At 40.6% G+C, this 15,325-nt stretch overlaps 1 protein-coding gene across 1 annotated transcript; it reads right to left on the bottom strand.

Annotated features, from left to right (window-relative positions):
* Positions 1 to 688: 688 nt before the first annotated feature.
* mpzl1l (myelin protein zero-like 1 like) lies at positions 689 to 14,885 on the bottom strand. The gene is made up of 6 exons (XM_062405966.1): positions 14,757 to 14,885; positions 12,182 to 12,363; positions 9,562 to 9,772; positions 7,932 to 8,061; positions 6,292 to 6,397; positions 689 to 5,405 (listed from the first exon to the last, which is right to left on the bottom strand). Exons 1-6 carry the CDS (start codon positions 14,827 to 14,829, stop codon positions 5,310 to 5,312), a joined length of 798 nt encoding a protein of 265 aa, XP_062261950.1. The 5' UTR covers positions 14,830 to 14,885; the 3' UTR covers positions 689 to 5,309.
* Between the last annotated feature and the right edge of the window lie 440 nt (positions 14,886 to 15,325).

Consider the following 15,325-nt stretch of genomic DNA (forward strand, 5'->3'; position numbering starts at 1 on the left):
TTTCTCTGCAGCTCATCTTGATCAATGAGGTCATGTTGACTCCGGTGATTACTTTATTATTTTTCATATTTTCATTTCCTGGAGGGAAACAGATCAGTGGAACATTTACATATTAAATAAAGTACAAATTCAATAGAAATTCACTGATGTGATGTTGATATACATGACTTATGTCTGCAGATCAACTCTGCCTCCTGCTGGTCACACACAGACAGTACAGCAGACAATTATCAGAGATACAATAATTCATAGAAAAGTACAAACTATATAATGGCTCCAGCTTCTTAACATTATTTTATCAATTTGAAGTTATTCTTAATGATGATGAAAACTTAAATATATAAAAATCAAACCAGCGTCTCCGACCTTTAAGTGACCGCTCAGAAAAAACAGAAATGTGTAGTTTGGGTCCCGTGTCATGTTTGTCATGAGTTCCCCTTTGAGATTTTACAGTTTCATTTTAATAACTGTGGGGTCAAATGTTAAAGGTCAAACATTTACTTTAATCCTTTTTATTGGAAATGATTTGTGAATTCCATGTTCTCTGGATAAAAAAGACTATATGACTGAGAAAATGTTAACTTCTTCCCTCCTCTAAGTGATGATAATTAGGAAAGGAAACAAATCAAAGCTGAAATAAAGTTCTTATCATGGAGAGAATAATACAAATCAGCACAAACACATGAGATAATTGGCCAGGAATAGGTTTTATATAAAATTTGAACAGTGGATACAGAGGCGATATGTGTATAAAAAAATACATACAATAAAAGTAAAATAAATGAATCTTATCTTTTCTATTTTGAGCAGATGTTCAAGTTAGCTGATGAAATGTAAAAGGCACTAAATGTACAACATTCCAGTTTTAAGGACGTTAAACAGAGGCCAAGGTCACTCGGAGATGAACGAAAAACAAAAACAAAAATCACAGGGCATTTGTTGTCTTTGATACGCAAGACATAGTGCAGGTTTTACAACAAAACATACCAAACAACTCTCAAATAACACACAACTATTTACCATCGAAAGACACTAAGTACGCACTTTAAGACTCGTCGGGAGCGGAGTGAACGTGGCAGCGTGTGTATTCACTCCAATTCCCCGAAAACGCTACGTGAGCTCAGTCAGGTTGGAAATTGTTCATAATTTATAGTTTACATCACAATTTCTAACGACAGCACTGGGACACGGCAACGAGTCGGGGAACAGGAGCAAAGTGACCAGCTGTAAAAAGGTTCGTCGGTATCATACAGGTTTGTTTTCTGTCTTGTTTTTTGGTGAATACGTTGAAATACATGCTAGCTTGTAAAGTAACAGACAGAAACTAACACGAGACGTTAGAGCAGGGACACATCTGGAAGAACACACAACGCCTTCAGCACCGAGCTGCAAAGAACCGGAAAGAAACAAAATGAATCAGGATTCTCTTCAGTCAGAAAGTTTCAAATGGAAATATGGAGTGTCTAAAATATGAAGTGTTTAACGGCAACGCAGAGAACTTAGTGAACAGATATAACAGCCGACTACATTTAAGACACAAGTGTGAAAATGGAAAATATACATAAAAAAATATTTCCCACATTTGAAAAGCACAATGTGGCTCTGACTCAATGTTTGGTCCTATCATTCATATTTGTACGCATCATTCCTGACTTTTAGCGCCACCTACAGTAAAAAAAAACGTTTTAACTTCTCACTGACTCCTCTAGACTTAACTGTGAGCAAATATTAAGGCATCTGAAGTGTTTACAAACCCTTTGATACACAACATGGCTCAAAAGTGACCCGACTCACTTTTTTTCCCCAATATCTTTTCAGTAAATTAATTATTTTATATAATATTATTTTCAGGTATTACTTACTACTTGTTTTTGATCATCACAAATCATAATTTCTATAAAAACATGCACTCAGCCGTACATGAAATAACAGGAAATGAATACGGGTCATTTCTCACCCACATTGTGCGTTAGGAGTTTGCATAACTTGTGTATCAAAGGGTTAATTCTCAGTTTTTGTCAGATATTATAACCGAGCAACATATTAAGGCGTATTTTAAATTATTCTATTAGTAAACAAGATTAAAGGATTGAGTTAACGTTTATAAATGATAAATAGGGGGGGCATAGCATGCTTGCTCCTTTCGGCTTTAAGTGTTACTTAATTACTTTACCCCAAAACAAATCACAGCACTTCCGTGAGTCTCAGCTATTATTGCTAACGTATAATGCTAGCACGCTAAATGCTAGCACCATACGTAAAGAAACTAAATTTTACAACTGTTGCGAGGTACAGAGAATCTCTGCAGCAGCTGGAAACCCTGATTTCGCAAACCTCGGAACTTCTCTCCCTGCAGGGTACTTCAGGGTGGGGCCAGAATGCCGTGACATCACTAGTGGGCGTGGTTACAGGTGTGACATTTGCAGCACGTTATCGTTAGCACATGGTGAACTACAAAATGTCAAGTTTCTCTCTTCCTTTTTATCTACATATCACATTATAGTATTAGTTGTACAGTTAACTTTTTTTTTTGCATTGTATTTATTGAGTTCATTCCTCGAGGACAACAAAGCTCTGCTTTATCCAATGATTGTGTTTTAGCTTCACAGCAAACATGGCTACAGTCCTAGATCAAGGCAGAAAGACTCACTCTTCCACTTCAGAGCTGTTCTATCATGTATCTTCTCTTATTATTCAGGCAATGGATCTTTTGGTTTTAATGCAACACGTGAGTTTGGTTTGTTTTTCTCTACAAACAGTCGACTGAAGAAAGTTCTGATTCAAATAATTTTGACCTGACAGGTTCAACCCTCTCTGCAGGCGCCGAATCAATGGAGCGTCCGCTGACACATAATTAAGACTTAGAAGAAAAAAGGGAAAATACATCAAACATGCCACCAACTCTCTAGACCTCTACAGCAAACCACTTTCCTTCCCTGGAAAGACATCCACAGCCATACCACACTGGAATGAGTTACAGTAAACGGCACTATATCTTACACGAGCAAGAAATATATACAAGTACTGGTCAGCAAGGACGTGTTACTGCATTCGGAGATCACAAGCTGAAGCTGAAGGCATTCGGAACGGTCACGACACAAAAAACATCTTGTTCATATGCAACCGAAACTGTTTTAACGAAAAGAGAAATAACAACATGACATTTTGGCTTTTAAACGAGTCAAGACAAAAAAAAAGAAAATCTAATTTGGAATGCATTTTAAAGTACAAAAGCTTCTCATGAGAACTTACCTAATATAACTGTCAGATATTTGGCCCATTAGTTTAAAAAATAAAATAAAAAAGAGCTTAACATGACATGTAGATGAAGAAAGAAATGCGCATATTCCCATAATAATGATTGTTCTGTTAGTAAGTTGCATGCAAACAGTGTATTTAGTGTTTATTTATTTTTTCCAACCAATAAGAGCTCCCATGGTTTCATAGGAGACGTTTCACCTCAGTTGAACATTTCTTTTCATCGTGCATCTTCTGGAAATCACTCAAGATTTAAAAGATAATTCGCCACAATCAGCAATAATTTTTTATTCAAAAATTACACCTATAACCATGCAGATAATTAATGGTTTTTTTTTTTACCGATTAAGACAAATACTGAGCAGACAGAAAGTCGTTTAAAGCAGAAACGTGTTCAACTGAAGTGAAAATCAAAAAGGAGGCAGCGTTTTTTGTTCTATTAATAAAAAAGGTACCTTAACAACATGCCGGAAGTTTACAGGAGAAGCGAAGCATTCACAGCAACACAGCGTCGGGCGGCTTCCGCTGCTTCACACCTACACTTGACGAGTACCAAACTTAGCTGGTAGATGTTATTAGAGCTGCATGCAAGGTTACTGAAGGGCAATGGAAGTCTAACTTTGCCCCAACAAAACAAACTCACTATGGAACTGTGGAGATGAAGTGAGCCGTGGTTCCAGTTCACTGTTGCACCAGCCGGGAGACGAGAAGAGATCGGGACATTTTCCTTTCTCACTCATGTGACGGTCACTGAAGAGGTTGGTTCATAGGATGTGTTTTTACATGTCGGCTGATTCAAATAACTTAATGAGTCTTTCAAAGACATTTGCTGATATGAAAGGTTCTTATCTTACAGAATAAACTATACAGGAGAGAATACAGTTTATAATTAAACTGGAAAAAATCCTCTCGGTCATGAGGGTTTGATAATCGTTGCCAGTTTTTATATCAACAATGTTTTACTTCCTTATTTACTAAATCCTATCCACCTGGCTCTAAATAAAACTGAATTTAGTCCCAAACAGACTTTTTGTTTTAAATAAAAAATGGACTATATTCCTTAAAAGATTTGTTTTTCTCACATCGAATGAGTTCCGTCTTTACTGGTAATGATGTGTTTGCAGTTGATGACCACAGCCGCTTGTCGTACAGGCCTGAGCCGACTGGTGAATGATGAAGTGATGCTGGTCAGATGAGCGCTGCGTCCTGAAGCTACTTCACATGGGACAGGATTCACGGTTTGTAGTGGTTTTCTTTTCTCCCATTTCACTTAAACGCAGCCCTGAAATAACATCAGGTCGGTTTCTAACAGAATAATTTAACAAGCATTGATTTAGTAAAGAAATACTAACAGTCCGGAAAACTAACCCAGGCAAAGGATTCCTCCTTCAGAGGAAGGTTTTGGGCTGCCGACAATAAATTAAAACGTCTCTCAGCTGAAGGCGTTGTGCAGAGAAGTACCTACAAGAAGTTATTTCTGTAAAACAGGCCGTGTGAGCTACTGAAGCTGAGGGGGGAATTTCACATCGGTTGATATTCTAGTTCAATACATGAAACGTTATAAAAAAGGATAATATGTACAAAAAACGTTGATATTCTCTTTTGGATGAACTTGTTCGGTCACTTGACTGCAGCTGTGGCACTTAAAGGCTCAAACTTGTGTTCGGCTGGTGCAACAGTTCGTGGAAACCTTCTGACTTTAACAGCGCCTGTCGACATGTGTGGAATGATATTTAGATTTTCACGTTGATCCCTGTGTCGGAGAGCAACCTCCAGGCTGATGTGATGGGAGTGGTGTGGTGTTGTGGTGTCCACGAGGACGTCTCATGCTGCTCGTGTCTTCATGATAAAGCACGTGGAGACATTATGGTATCACGTAACAGCGTCATGCTTTCAGAGGATGAGATACAAATAAAAAAGAAACTGCACCGGTTATGTCCCTGTTGAATCCCACCCTTCCCAAGAGAAGGTGATAAGAGAGGTCTGATACTTTACTGTGATTTTCATCTGTTTTTTTTCATTTTTGTCTTATTTTGGTCCCCTGTTCCTCTTCAGTTTTTACGAATGTCAGCATAGACGACCGGCTCATTCTTATGGAACGAGTTTTTGCTGTTCGAGTGATCCAGCTGGGCGTATATCACCGGGCCCTGGAACACACAGCATGAGAAAGAAAGTCAGCGACAGTCACAAGTTAATATAGATGAATCAGAACAAGTAGATCAGAACAGCCTGAAGAACCTTTAAACTGCATATGAAAGACATTTAGCTTTACCGTTCTACTGGTTATATATATCTGAAGATCATAACTATTATTTCTATGAAAGCTTTATTTTTATTTTTTAATGGAGACACAGTTTGACTCTTAAATGCAGCGACAAAAAAACCCTTCTCATGTTCACAGGTGCTTGTGTGAGGTGAAGTTAAACCGTACCTTAAGGTTGTTTATTGATTATTTGATCTTCAGAACATTGATACATGACTATTTTGATGATTGACTGATCCTCTTCTTTGTAAAGCTGCCATTACTCCACATGTACATATTTTTCAGGTGTGTGTGTGTGTGTTTGTGTGTGTGTGTGTGTGTGTCTGTGACGTCCTGATCTCAGTCTGGGATGAAGAGGTGGAAGACACTGAGATAAACTGAATCCAGAGAAGAAGAAGTATCTGTGTTTGTTTTAAGGCAAAGTTTTGAATATTGATATAATCTATGTTTTGTTTCCCTCCTGTTCTTAGTCCTGGTACTTTTATAATTTTACTGTTTTTGTCTCATTGTATTTTCACCATCTCATGCAGCTTCTTTTGTTCCGATGAAGCACCTTGTAATACCTCTTTAGAAATGTGCAAAATATAAACTCAATGACATAATTAAAAAGGTTTTTATGATTTATCTAAACCAAATACTGCCCTTGTATCAGTGGATATCATAGAAGGAGTAAGTTTCAGGTGTGTTTGGATAAATCAGAGCTTCACATCTACAACACATCCCCAGTAAGAAGGAGGCAGCCGGTGGATTTCTCGGTCCCCTGCTCCTACCTGTAGTGGACCCAGGGGAATGGTACTCTTGGAGCCCTCCAGGCCCGACTCCACCTTCTTTCGTGGCTGCGGCGCCTGAGAGCTCATGCTTTCCAAGGACGTACATCTAGTTTAGGTTTACGATTTGCCGTCATTGGTGCACAGTCAACACGAGTAATGGGACACAAGACAAAAATAAAAGAAAGTAAAAAACAATGAGAGATGAGCACATGAGACATAGGATGCAAACAGGGAGTGCAGTGCAGCTCCCTGAAGTTTGACAGAGATAATGAAAGCAGTGACAGACACTAGAGGAGCACAGATGAGTTCAGGTCACTGATGCTGATGCACAACTCAAATTATAAAATGTAGCTGGTGTGAATTCTCAATGGACGACATGACAGCTCCCAAAGGTCAACTTAAAAGTCTGAAAACATGTTATGTGCTGAATACTTTACTCAAACATCCACAGAGTGGGTGGTGACTTCAACAAAACTAACTACAGGCCAGAGTTCAGTCTATGAAATTAAACATCACAGAAGGTATATCTCAGTATCTCTTGCAGGGGGGAGGGGGGGTTAAAAAGTGATCTCACAGTTAAATTGTGTATGAATGGAGATAATTCAAAACTGTGGTTATTCCTGCGAGATGCCTGAATTGTGACTGAGTCCAGGTTAACAGATAAAGGCTTAAAAGATTCAACTAAACCGGTTACGTCTGTTCATGTCTCTAATTTTTCAAAGAGGTTTTATCCTCTTTTAAGGCACTTTGTAACTGTATTAAGAAAAGTGCTAGATAAATAAGGCTTATTAGTATATGATGTAAGAGCAGCTCTAAAAAAATGATCCAGCCCATGAATTTATCAGACGTATTAGAACCAGCTCATCTGTGCACCTCTAGCAAAGACACATTGCAATTCTATGTACAGCAGCAGAAAGGGTCCAACTCAACCTCAGCTACATGAGCCAAAAAACAACCTGAGGCAATTTCTGTCATTTCGAGGTTTAGTGAAAACTTCTCAGGAAAAACAAACACTTTTCTGTTGACAAAAGAGGTTTCAATCCAGACAAAGAAAACACAGGTGAGGGTTAGTTTGACACAGACACATGAAGATTAAGTTTGTTAGAGGTGAAAGAGGGTGAGCAGTGGTTAGACGACATGCTGGTGAGACGGGTTAGTCGAGTTAACACACTGCAATGGAGGAAAGTGACTGGCACCAGAGCAAACAGTGACCCCTAGTGGCCAATCTGGAGCCGGCTTCTCCCTCGATAGCGTTTTTCGTGTTAATGGGTCAATGTGTGATCACCGAGGACGGACAGGGCGGCGGCGAAAACTAAAGCACGTTATTTTGTTCTTAAACAAAGAATGTTAAGAATTGGTAAAAAAAAACAAAAAAACTCTCATCCAAACGTCCCAGAATGCACAGCGTTTAGTCCAAACAAAGGAGAGTGAACCCTGCACCCATGCACAAAGAGTTAGAGGAGTGTTACAGTTTGAGGATTAAGTCTCTGAGGGCATAACGTTAAAAGTAAAGACACCAGGAACCTGTGCAGTCGTCAAGTGAGTGTGTGGAAACCACCTTACTTTTCAAATACAGCGAGTTTCTCGTTGTGTTAACGAGCTCCAGAGCGATGAAATTAAACAGGCAAGACGACACTCACCCTTCGTAATCGTGGCGGTTGTGAAGCACCCTCATGGTGATGCAGGCAGCCACAGCGATGAGGACGAGCAGACCTAAAACTCCACACACTATTCCAATTATCATGGGGGTGTTGCTCTGAGTGAAAGACTCTGGACACACAAAGAAAACAGAGAGGGGATCTCGGATTAATACAAATACTGTGTAGACAAGCAATAAACAAAGTATGATGCCTCCTCCTCATCCTCCTCCTCCTCCTCATCCCTACTCCTCCTCCTCCTCCTCCTCCTAATTATAACCTTCAGCTGGGAGTGTCACGGATACCTGGGCGCCCGCAAGTAAACAAAAGGTCTGTGGGTTTCTCTAAAAATACCGAGTGTTCTTTGTGAGAGGAGAAAACAAAAGTTGAAGTCAAACATCTATCCATAAAAAGACATAATGTGTTTTCATGTTGGTGCTGTGCGGCTTTTCAGATGATCTCAAATGGTTAATGGAAAACCAAGTCCCACCTGCAGATGGAAGCTGCAACCTGGTGAGATAACAAGCCATCACACGCAGTCGTGGGCTTCGTGTAAATGAAAGCACACAACAGGAATGTTCCTGTGCAGCGGCCCGGAGTTGGCACACCTTTTATTTGTTTGTATAGATCAGATCTCACAGTGAGAGGACACTGCCGGCGGAGTGAGGGGCCGACACGTTCAACTTGTCATCTACAGAGCGGTGAGGGTTAACTGTTAATAACCAGAAAACCCTGAGACATACGTGGAAACTATAAAGTAAACAACAGATCTTTAAGGATCAACTTAAAGATCACAATAAACTAAATTCAACGACAGATATGAAGGGTTGTTCTGGCTCATGTCGATATCTGAGAAAGAACCGGCATGCTGCCCAAACATTTCTGATAAAGCACTGGGGGGGAGGCAGCGTAATTATTATAATAGCGTGATTAAGACATACCTAAATCTTTTTTATGGACTGTTAAAGCCAAAGCAGAAACCCTGATTTAGGCTCTGCTAAAGATGAAGACAGTATTATTTAGGTTTTATATGTAAATACTTCTTATTTCTCTTTAAATACATTTTTGGGGGGAATTGAATTCAATGTTTTTAAGACAGTTCAAGGTCCCAACATAACTAAATCACAGACTAATTGAGAACTGCTGCTTTTTCTCAACACTATTTTCTTTAACATTTAACATTTGGATGATCTGTGGTTTAATCCAGGTTTTCATTAATGTGAATCGTGCCACTCAGCCACAGGGTATCAAATGGAGCCTATTTCAGTTAATGACATTTGATTATTAATAATAAATTGTGGGTAAAAGCCAAATTGACAGGAAAACAGTCGCCTCTTTGCCTCTGAACAGATTCAGCACAACGAGGCTTCAGAAATCTCTACAAAGCGGTTTTGTCCAACGGTCCAATCAGCACGTGTGTTTGCTGTGTGTGTGTGTGTGAGTCAGTGGGTGGATGAGTCTTGTCAAGGCCACAATCCTCAGCACCGAGAAGCAGGCGCATTCAAAACGCATCTCAGTATTTGTTGGGGCTTTTAACACAAACCCTCCAGTTGGCTTTCATCAAAGAAAATTAAATTATGTGTAATAAAAGAAACATTTCAGTGAATCGATGAAACAAAATCTGATAAATCACCTTTCAGAACGACCCTGAGCTCCGTTCGAGCCGGGGTTCCCATGATGTCCGGCGGGTTCTTCACGTCACAGAAGAAAGTGCCGTTGTCACTGAACTGAGCCGGACTCAGCTGTATAGAGACGTCCCTTTTGTTGATGTCTCCGATGAACTTCACCCGCTCCTTGAACTCGATCGCTCCCGGGAACGACTTCCCGTGCGTGAAGTAGAAAATCTGGAAAAAGAGGAGGATATTCATGTTAGACGGCGTCCACCAGGAAACACGTGCAGAGGCTTAATATACTTTTAATCAACATCCATTAACTAATCTCTAAGAAATCAGCGAAAATGTCAACAAAAGCAAAATGTCGCAATGTTTAAAGAAATCAGGTTTTGTGGGAATCCTCTCAGTAGTAGTTGTGTAGCTTTGCTGAAAAACACACAAACAGCAACCCCCTTGCAGACGTGATCAACATGTCGAACATTCTGACTCGCTAGCTACACAACTAATCACATTAGCAGTGGCTCAAATTCACTTGAACTGAGACACACACACAACTAGGATCCCCAATCTGAGGCAGCGACTGTGTTAGAGCTTCAATAATCATCATTTCATTATTTACACTTTGTGCTTTTCCTGCTGTGACGAGTCAAAACTTTGCTGCACGACACAACGCTGAATGTAAACAGATCAATATGAGCAACGCTGATATCATCTAACTGGTTATTGATAATCAGAACCGGGGAACATCTGTGCACAGGTGTTTCTCCTCATTCCTAAATCTCACGAACACTGACACACACACAGACATCATCCAAGTTTTAAAGGGAGTCACGGAAATTCAGATAGAAAGCTATAAGTTCGCTGTATCCTCCCACAATATTAATTAACCACTGATTAAACCATATTAACAGCTGATTTTCTGTTAAAAAACAAATTTCTCTCTTCTTCTTCTACCTGGTTAGGCACAGTGCTGCTCTACACAGCGTTTAACACAGACTCACACCTACTGACGCCCAGTGAGTGAGCGATGGACACCGCGGCTAAAAATAAAAACATTCCATTGAAGTGTCCTCAACACCTGAGACCGGAGCCAGAGATTTGGAGAAGCCTTGTTGGTTCAATTTGGCTGTGAGAGGGAGTGACTTCTGTATTTACCATCTGAAGATTACTTATCACTTTCACCTCAAAAGGTAGATTGCTAAGAGTGAAACTCCGACATGTAAGTTCCCGTAATCTTACACAGATACCACGAGTCACTATGTTCAGCTGCTGCCGGTTTTTGTTGAGCTTGACTGACACTCTGTCCACAATACGCCATTTATTATGTTGATTTAAAAAGGACAATTTGCTGAAGACAACTGACACCACTGAAATGAAGACAGGGGAGTCCTACCTAAAAGTCTCAGTGGTCTCGAAAAACCAAAAGTTACTGTCCACAGCAGTGAACCATGTCAACGACCCTTAAACAGGAAGGTGCAGATTTTGAAATGCTGCTTTTGCAACAACACCGGCATGATTTCCTGGGTTCTGTTCTTTTTTTCCCAGTGAGACACGAGAGCAGCATTAAAACAGTTAAAGCTATAAAACAGTCAGCTGTTCGGTTGGCAAACAACAACATCGGGGGTCGCGGCCAACATCTGGACAGAAGTGAGACAGCTGTTGAAATAACAAGCTGGCGTTTTTTTAAACATTTGCAAACTGTGGAGGCCATATGGAAAAGTTTGGTGGGGTGTGAAAATCCGGATGGACGACTGAAACAAAAATGTTAACAGCTAATTGTGGAAGCGCTCCGTGTGTGTGTGTGTGTGTGTGTGTGTGTGTGTTTGTGTTTGTGAGCTCTGACGTGACTATTCTGCAATTAAATTAAAAACATTAAACAACATCTATGTCACTATATTTAAAAGGAGATCACAGAGACAGGTCCACTGATTTAAACAAAAAGGAGTAGGGGCTGCGAACGATCCGTTCTTTTCCCTGAACCAGAAACTTCCACAAATCTTACAACAGAATATTTGCATGTTGTAACAGTGAAACATGCAGTTTTACCCTTTTAATTCAAGAACCTCTAGCTGCTAATAATGTGAATGTAGAGGCACTGAATCAGCTCCGATTAGTGGAGACCAAGAAAAGCACAATGCGTTATTATTCATTTCGCTGAATTGGCACTTGCCAGTTGATCTTAGTTGTTTGAACCAGCTTGATAATTCATTTTGCCAGAAACAAATAATTTTGCCTGCTGTGAGTGGGCGACACGGATAACAACATTGTGTGAAAACTCTGCCGCTCTCCACTTGAGAGCCTGTGTTTACACAGAGCGTCGTGTTCTCAGTCTGCTGCAAGAATGAGAAAGGAAAACTAAAAACACAGTTGAGATTTTTTTTAAATGACTACGCTCAAGCTGAAAAGAAACCAAATGTGACAAATTCAGAAATATACAGAGCGAAAGCAGAAGCAGCATAAACACACAAATATAAACATGCAGATTATTGAATCATTGATTCTATATCATCACAAGGAGAACAAAGCCAGAAGAACACAAAGGCTTTTCTCTGTGTGTCAGTGAAGATAGAACAATCACAGGAAAACATCCTGGAGCTCTGGGAGCTCTATCCAGAGCGGATTTGGCCGGCGAGGACTTACCACGTACGGTGCTTTGGAAAACCTATTATCGGGCTGACTCGACTGAAAGTTCCAGGTCACCGTGGTGGAGCTGCTGACCACTTCATAGGACTTGAAGGTGCATCGCAGAACCCCCGTGGTGCCGTTCTGCATCATCACCTCGGAGTCGGCGTATATGTCGATTGCAGACGTGGGTTTTGAGACTGGAATAAAAAAACAAATTTCCAAGGTTACAAGTTTGAATGTGGCAAGGGTAAAAAAACAGAACAACAGCTTCTACACTTCTACATATTGGAGCTGTGTGTGTGTGTGTGTGTGTGTGGGGGGGGGGGTTGCACTGTTAAGACACTGATCTTAAACCATGTAATACAAGACAGTAAATCTAGTTTGAGAGACGGATTAAAGTTTGAATCTCATCAGAAACCAAAACACTGCACAACAGTTTGCAATAGAGCTGAAATGAAACCAGAACTTAAGTGAAACCTGAACTAGTTAGTTTTGTAGCAGTGGAAAAACAAACTCTAACAAACTCTGAGCCTCTTTCAACTGAACAACAAGCAGCTTGTTTCATGTGTTTAGATAAGAACAGCAGATTTTTGCTCAAAACTGATTTAATATTGTTTTATATTGTAATATTTCTGTGCATTTTTATCAATAAAAAACTAAATTATCTCGACCAGACAGAAAGGGTGTGTCCATGAATGAGTCAGGGTCATGATTCTCTCAGACATGTCTGCTCAATGCTTTCTAAGATAGTATTTAATCTGGTTTGAAAACCAAAAGGTTTCGATTGGGAAGATCCAATCCAATAAGAGGAAGGTACTTTCAGATTATGGACAGAAACCATCTGGAGAACGAATAAATAAATGATGAACGAGAGATTGTGATAAGTTGCAGAAGCTGGTGAAATAGGGGTTAATACTATTGTTTAGTGACTTTAGGTTCTTTACATGTACAAGACAGATTAGTAAATCGGTTTGGTTGAGTACAGGATCAACTACAAGTATTAGTGTTTTTAAATGTTGTATTTTTACAGTGACACAGTTAAAGTTGAGTAAAAATTAGCACATTTGGTGCTTCCGTTTGATCTATTTGTTATAAATAAACTTGTAATTATATTAAAAACCAAGTTGTAGTTGATTACGGTGCGAGCTGTCAAACCTCCAACTGTACATCTGTCACTCAGTCATTGATATAATCAAAGCAGATGAGCCAGATTATTGCAGACTGATGGACGTGGAGATATTTTGGATGTTGACCACTTAATGAAACAGTTCCTCCCTCACATCTATTAAAAAACATCCGTAACCTCGTGATGAATGCTGCAGCGCTGTTCTCGTGTCAAACAATCATCCAGCAGAGATTTAAACTCCAGCACAGAGAGATGATTGTGACCGAGGCCAGCCGTGAAATTAATGTCACAGTATGAGACTGAAGGAACAGCTGTCAGATGAGAGTCTGTGATTCCAAACAGAGAACCACCACATCCCTAAACTTCAGGATATTTCTAAGCATTATTCCAAAATTGTATTATTCAGCAGGAAGCTGTGTTTATAAAGAAAACTGTGCTGGTGCTGGTTTTAAAGTCCCTCTCATGTTACAAGACAAACCAATACAGAAGTCTTACTGGGATTCAGGGGTTAAAACACGATTGTGCAAGGACAGACATGAGCATTTGGTTAAAACACTATTGTGCAAGGACAGACATGAGCATTAATAATCTAAATATCTAAGCATCAAATCTGCACAATAACCACGCGCATGCTGCGTTTAACGATGACGTGCATGAATGTGCAGGAAGGTGAGTTGTCGATCTTCCTCGGGGGGGGGGATGAGGAAGTGAGATGGTTTGTTTTCTGGACGCTAAAGCTGCTGCCGCTCCGGAGCTGATGCGTTGGCACCGGGTTCACTCGAGCCTCCTGTGTGTTATTGGAACCCCAGCGATAAGGACTCGTTGTCCCGCTAGACACAGAGAAAAAAAATCTAGTCCACCAGACTCTCGCCAAAAACCAAACCCTCATTGGGAAACCGTGCACTTTAACGCCCATTTGCTTGTTTTGGAAAAGCAGCTGCGGCGTAGCGGACATTTTTAACATTTACTACACTAGTGGGACACAGTCTTCAAATCGGCGTCGGTCCCACACACCTAAAGGTTCGCGTTCCTGCTCAAATGTAACGTGAATCAGCTGGTTGGGTTCAACAGCCAACGCGGCGGGTCCCACCACGGACTCCGGGGGACGGACGCGAACAAGGGCGGCAGCCAGCAAATCTGCACCAAACCCTGTTGTGATTTTAGCCAATTTAACAACTTCTGCTCACATTGCACGTAACGTGTTGTGAGGTGTGAACAGAGGAAGAGACAAAGGCCCCCGGAGGAAAGGGGCGACGGGGTTTGGTTCTAATCCGAGGGGCCCAACAAAGGGAGATTAATGAGCAGATCCCCGGGGCAGATGTTCGGGTGTTGTTAGGTGTCTCCCAACATCGGATGCTAGATAACAGCGCTAGCTAGCTCCGCTGAGACTCCACCTGAAAAAACGAGCTCGAGGCTAGGCATTTCCGAGACGAGTTCGAACCCGCCGCGGGCTGCGACACTCACCTAGCACAACACACAGCGTAAATCCAGTCAGTAAAACACGGTGGCAGACGGAATGTGTCCATCTTGGCTCCATTGTGTTGTTGTAAACAGGAGAAACTGCTCCGCTGCTTTTTCCTCCCTCCGAGTCCTTTCTTCTTCTTCGGCGGCGTCACGGCTCTGAGGGAAGCTGCGGCTGCTGCCCCCTGCCGGATCAACGGCGTAGTGAATGAAGTGACTGTTAAACATGTAATTCTGCTAAAGTTACACAAAACGTATTAATAGTGGTAGAAAAGACTGCATTTAAGAATATAGGACGACATGGAGAATGTCACTTGTATGTTTTAGGGTAAATTTAAAGGATAGCTCAACGAAAAAATTCCCTCATCTATTCAACACTATGCCCAATAAAGATAATGGTGACCACAAGAAAAACATAAAAATGATTAATAATAATCCCTGACTTTCAAATTCGACTTGAAACAGCATCATTCCCACCTTATTGTCAGCATTATTTATTCTGAATAATGTCACTGATGGTGCTCGGGCCCTTATAATCCTAGCGGTAATGTTTTAACTTATCTAAATTTTAA

The sequence above is a fragment of the Platichthys flesus genome, chromosome 15, assembly GCF_949316205.1.
Source record: "Platichthys flesus chromosome 15, fPlaFle2.1, whole genome shotgun sequence".
NCBI classification, from domain to species: domain Eukaryota; kingdom Metazoa; phylum Chordata; class Actinopteri; order Pleuronectiformes; family Pleuronectidae; genus Platichthys; species Platichthys flesus.

Excerpts from the sequence above, each read along its gene's own strand:
- mpzl1l (XM_062405966.1), bottom strand. The coding sequence starts at position 14,829 with ATGGAGCCAAGATGGACACATTCCGTCTGCCACCGTGTTTTACTGACT. Across the intron at positions 12,364-14,756 it reads TACGCTGTGTGTTGTGCTAG|TCTCAAAACCCACGTCTGCA; the intron begins GTGAGTGTCGCA and ends TTTTTATTCCAG. Across the intron at positions 6,398-7,931 it reads AACCGCCACGATTACGAAGG|ATGTACGTCCTTGGAAAGCA; the intron begins GTGAGTGTCGTC and ends AACCTAAACTAG.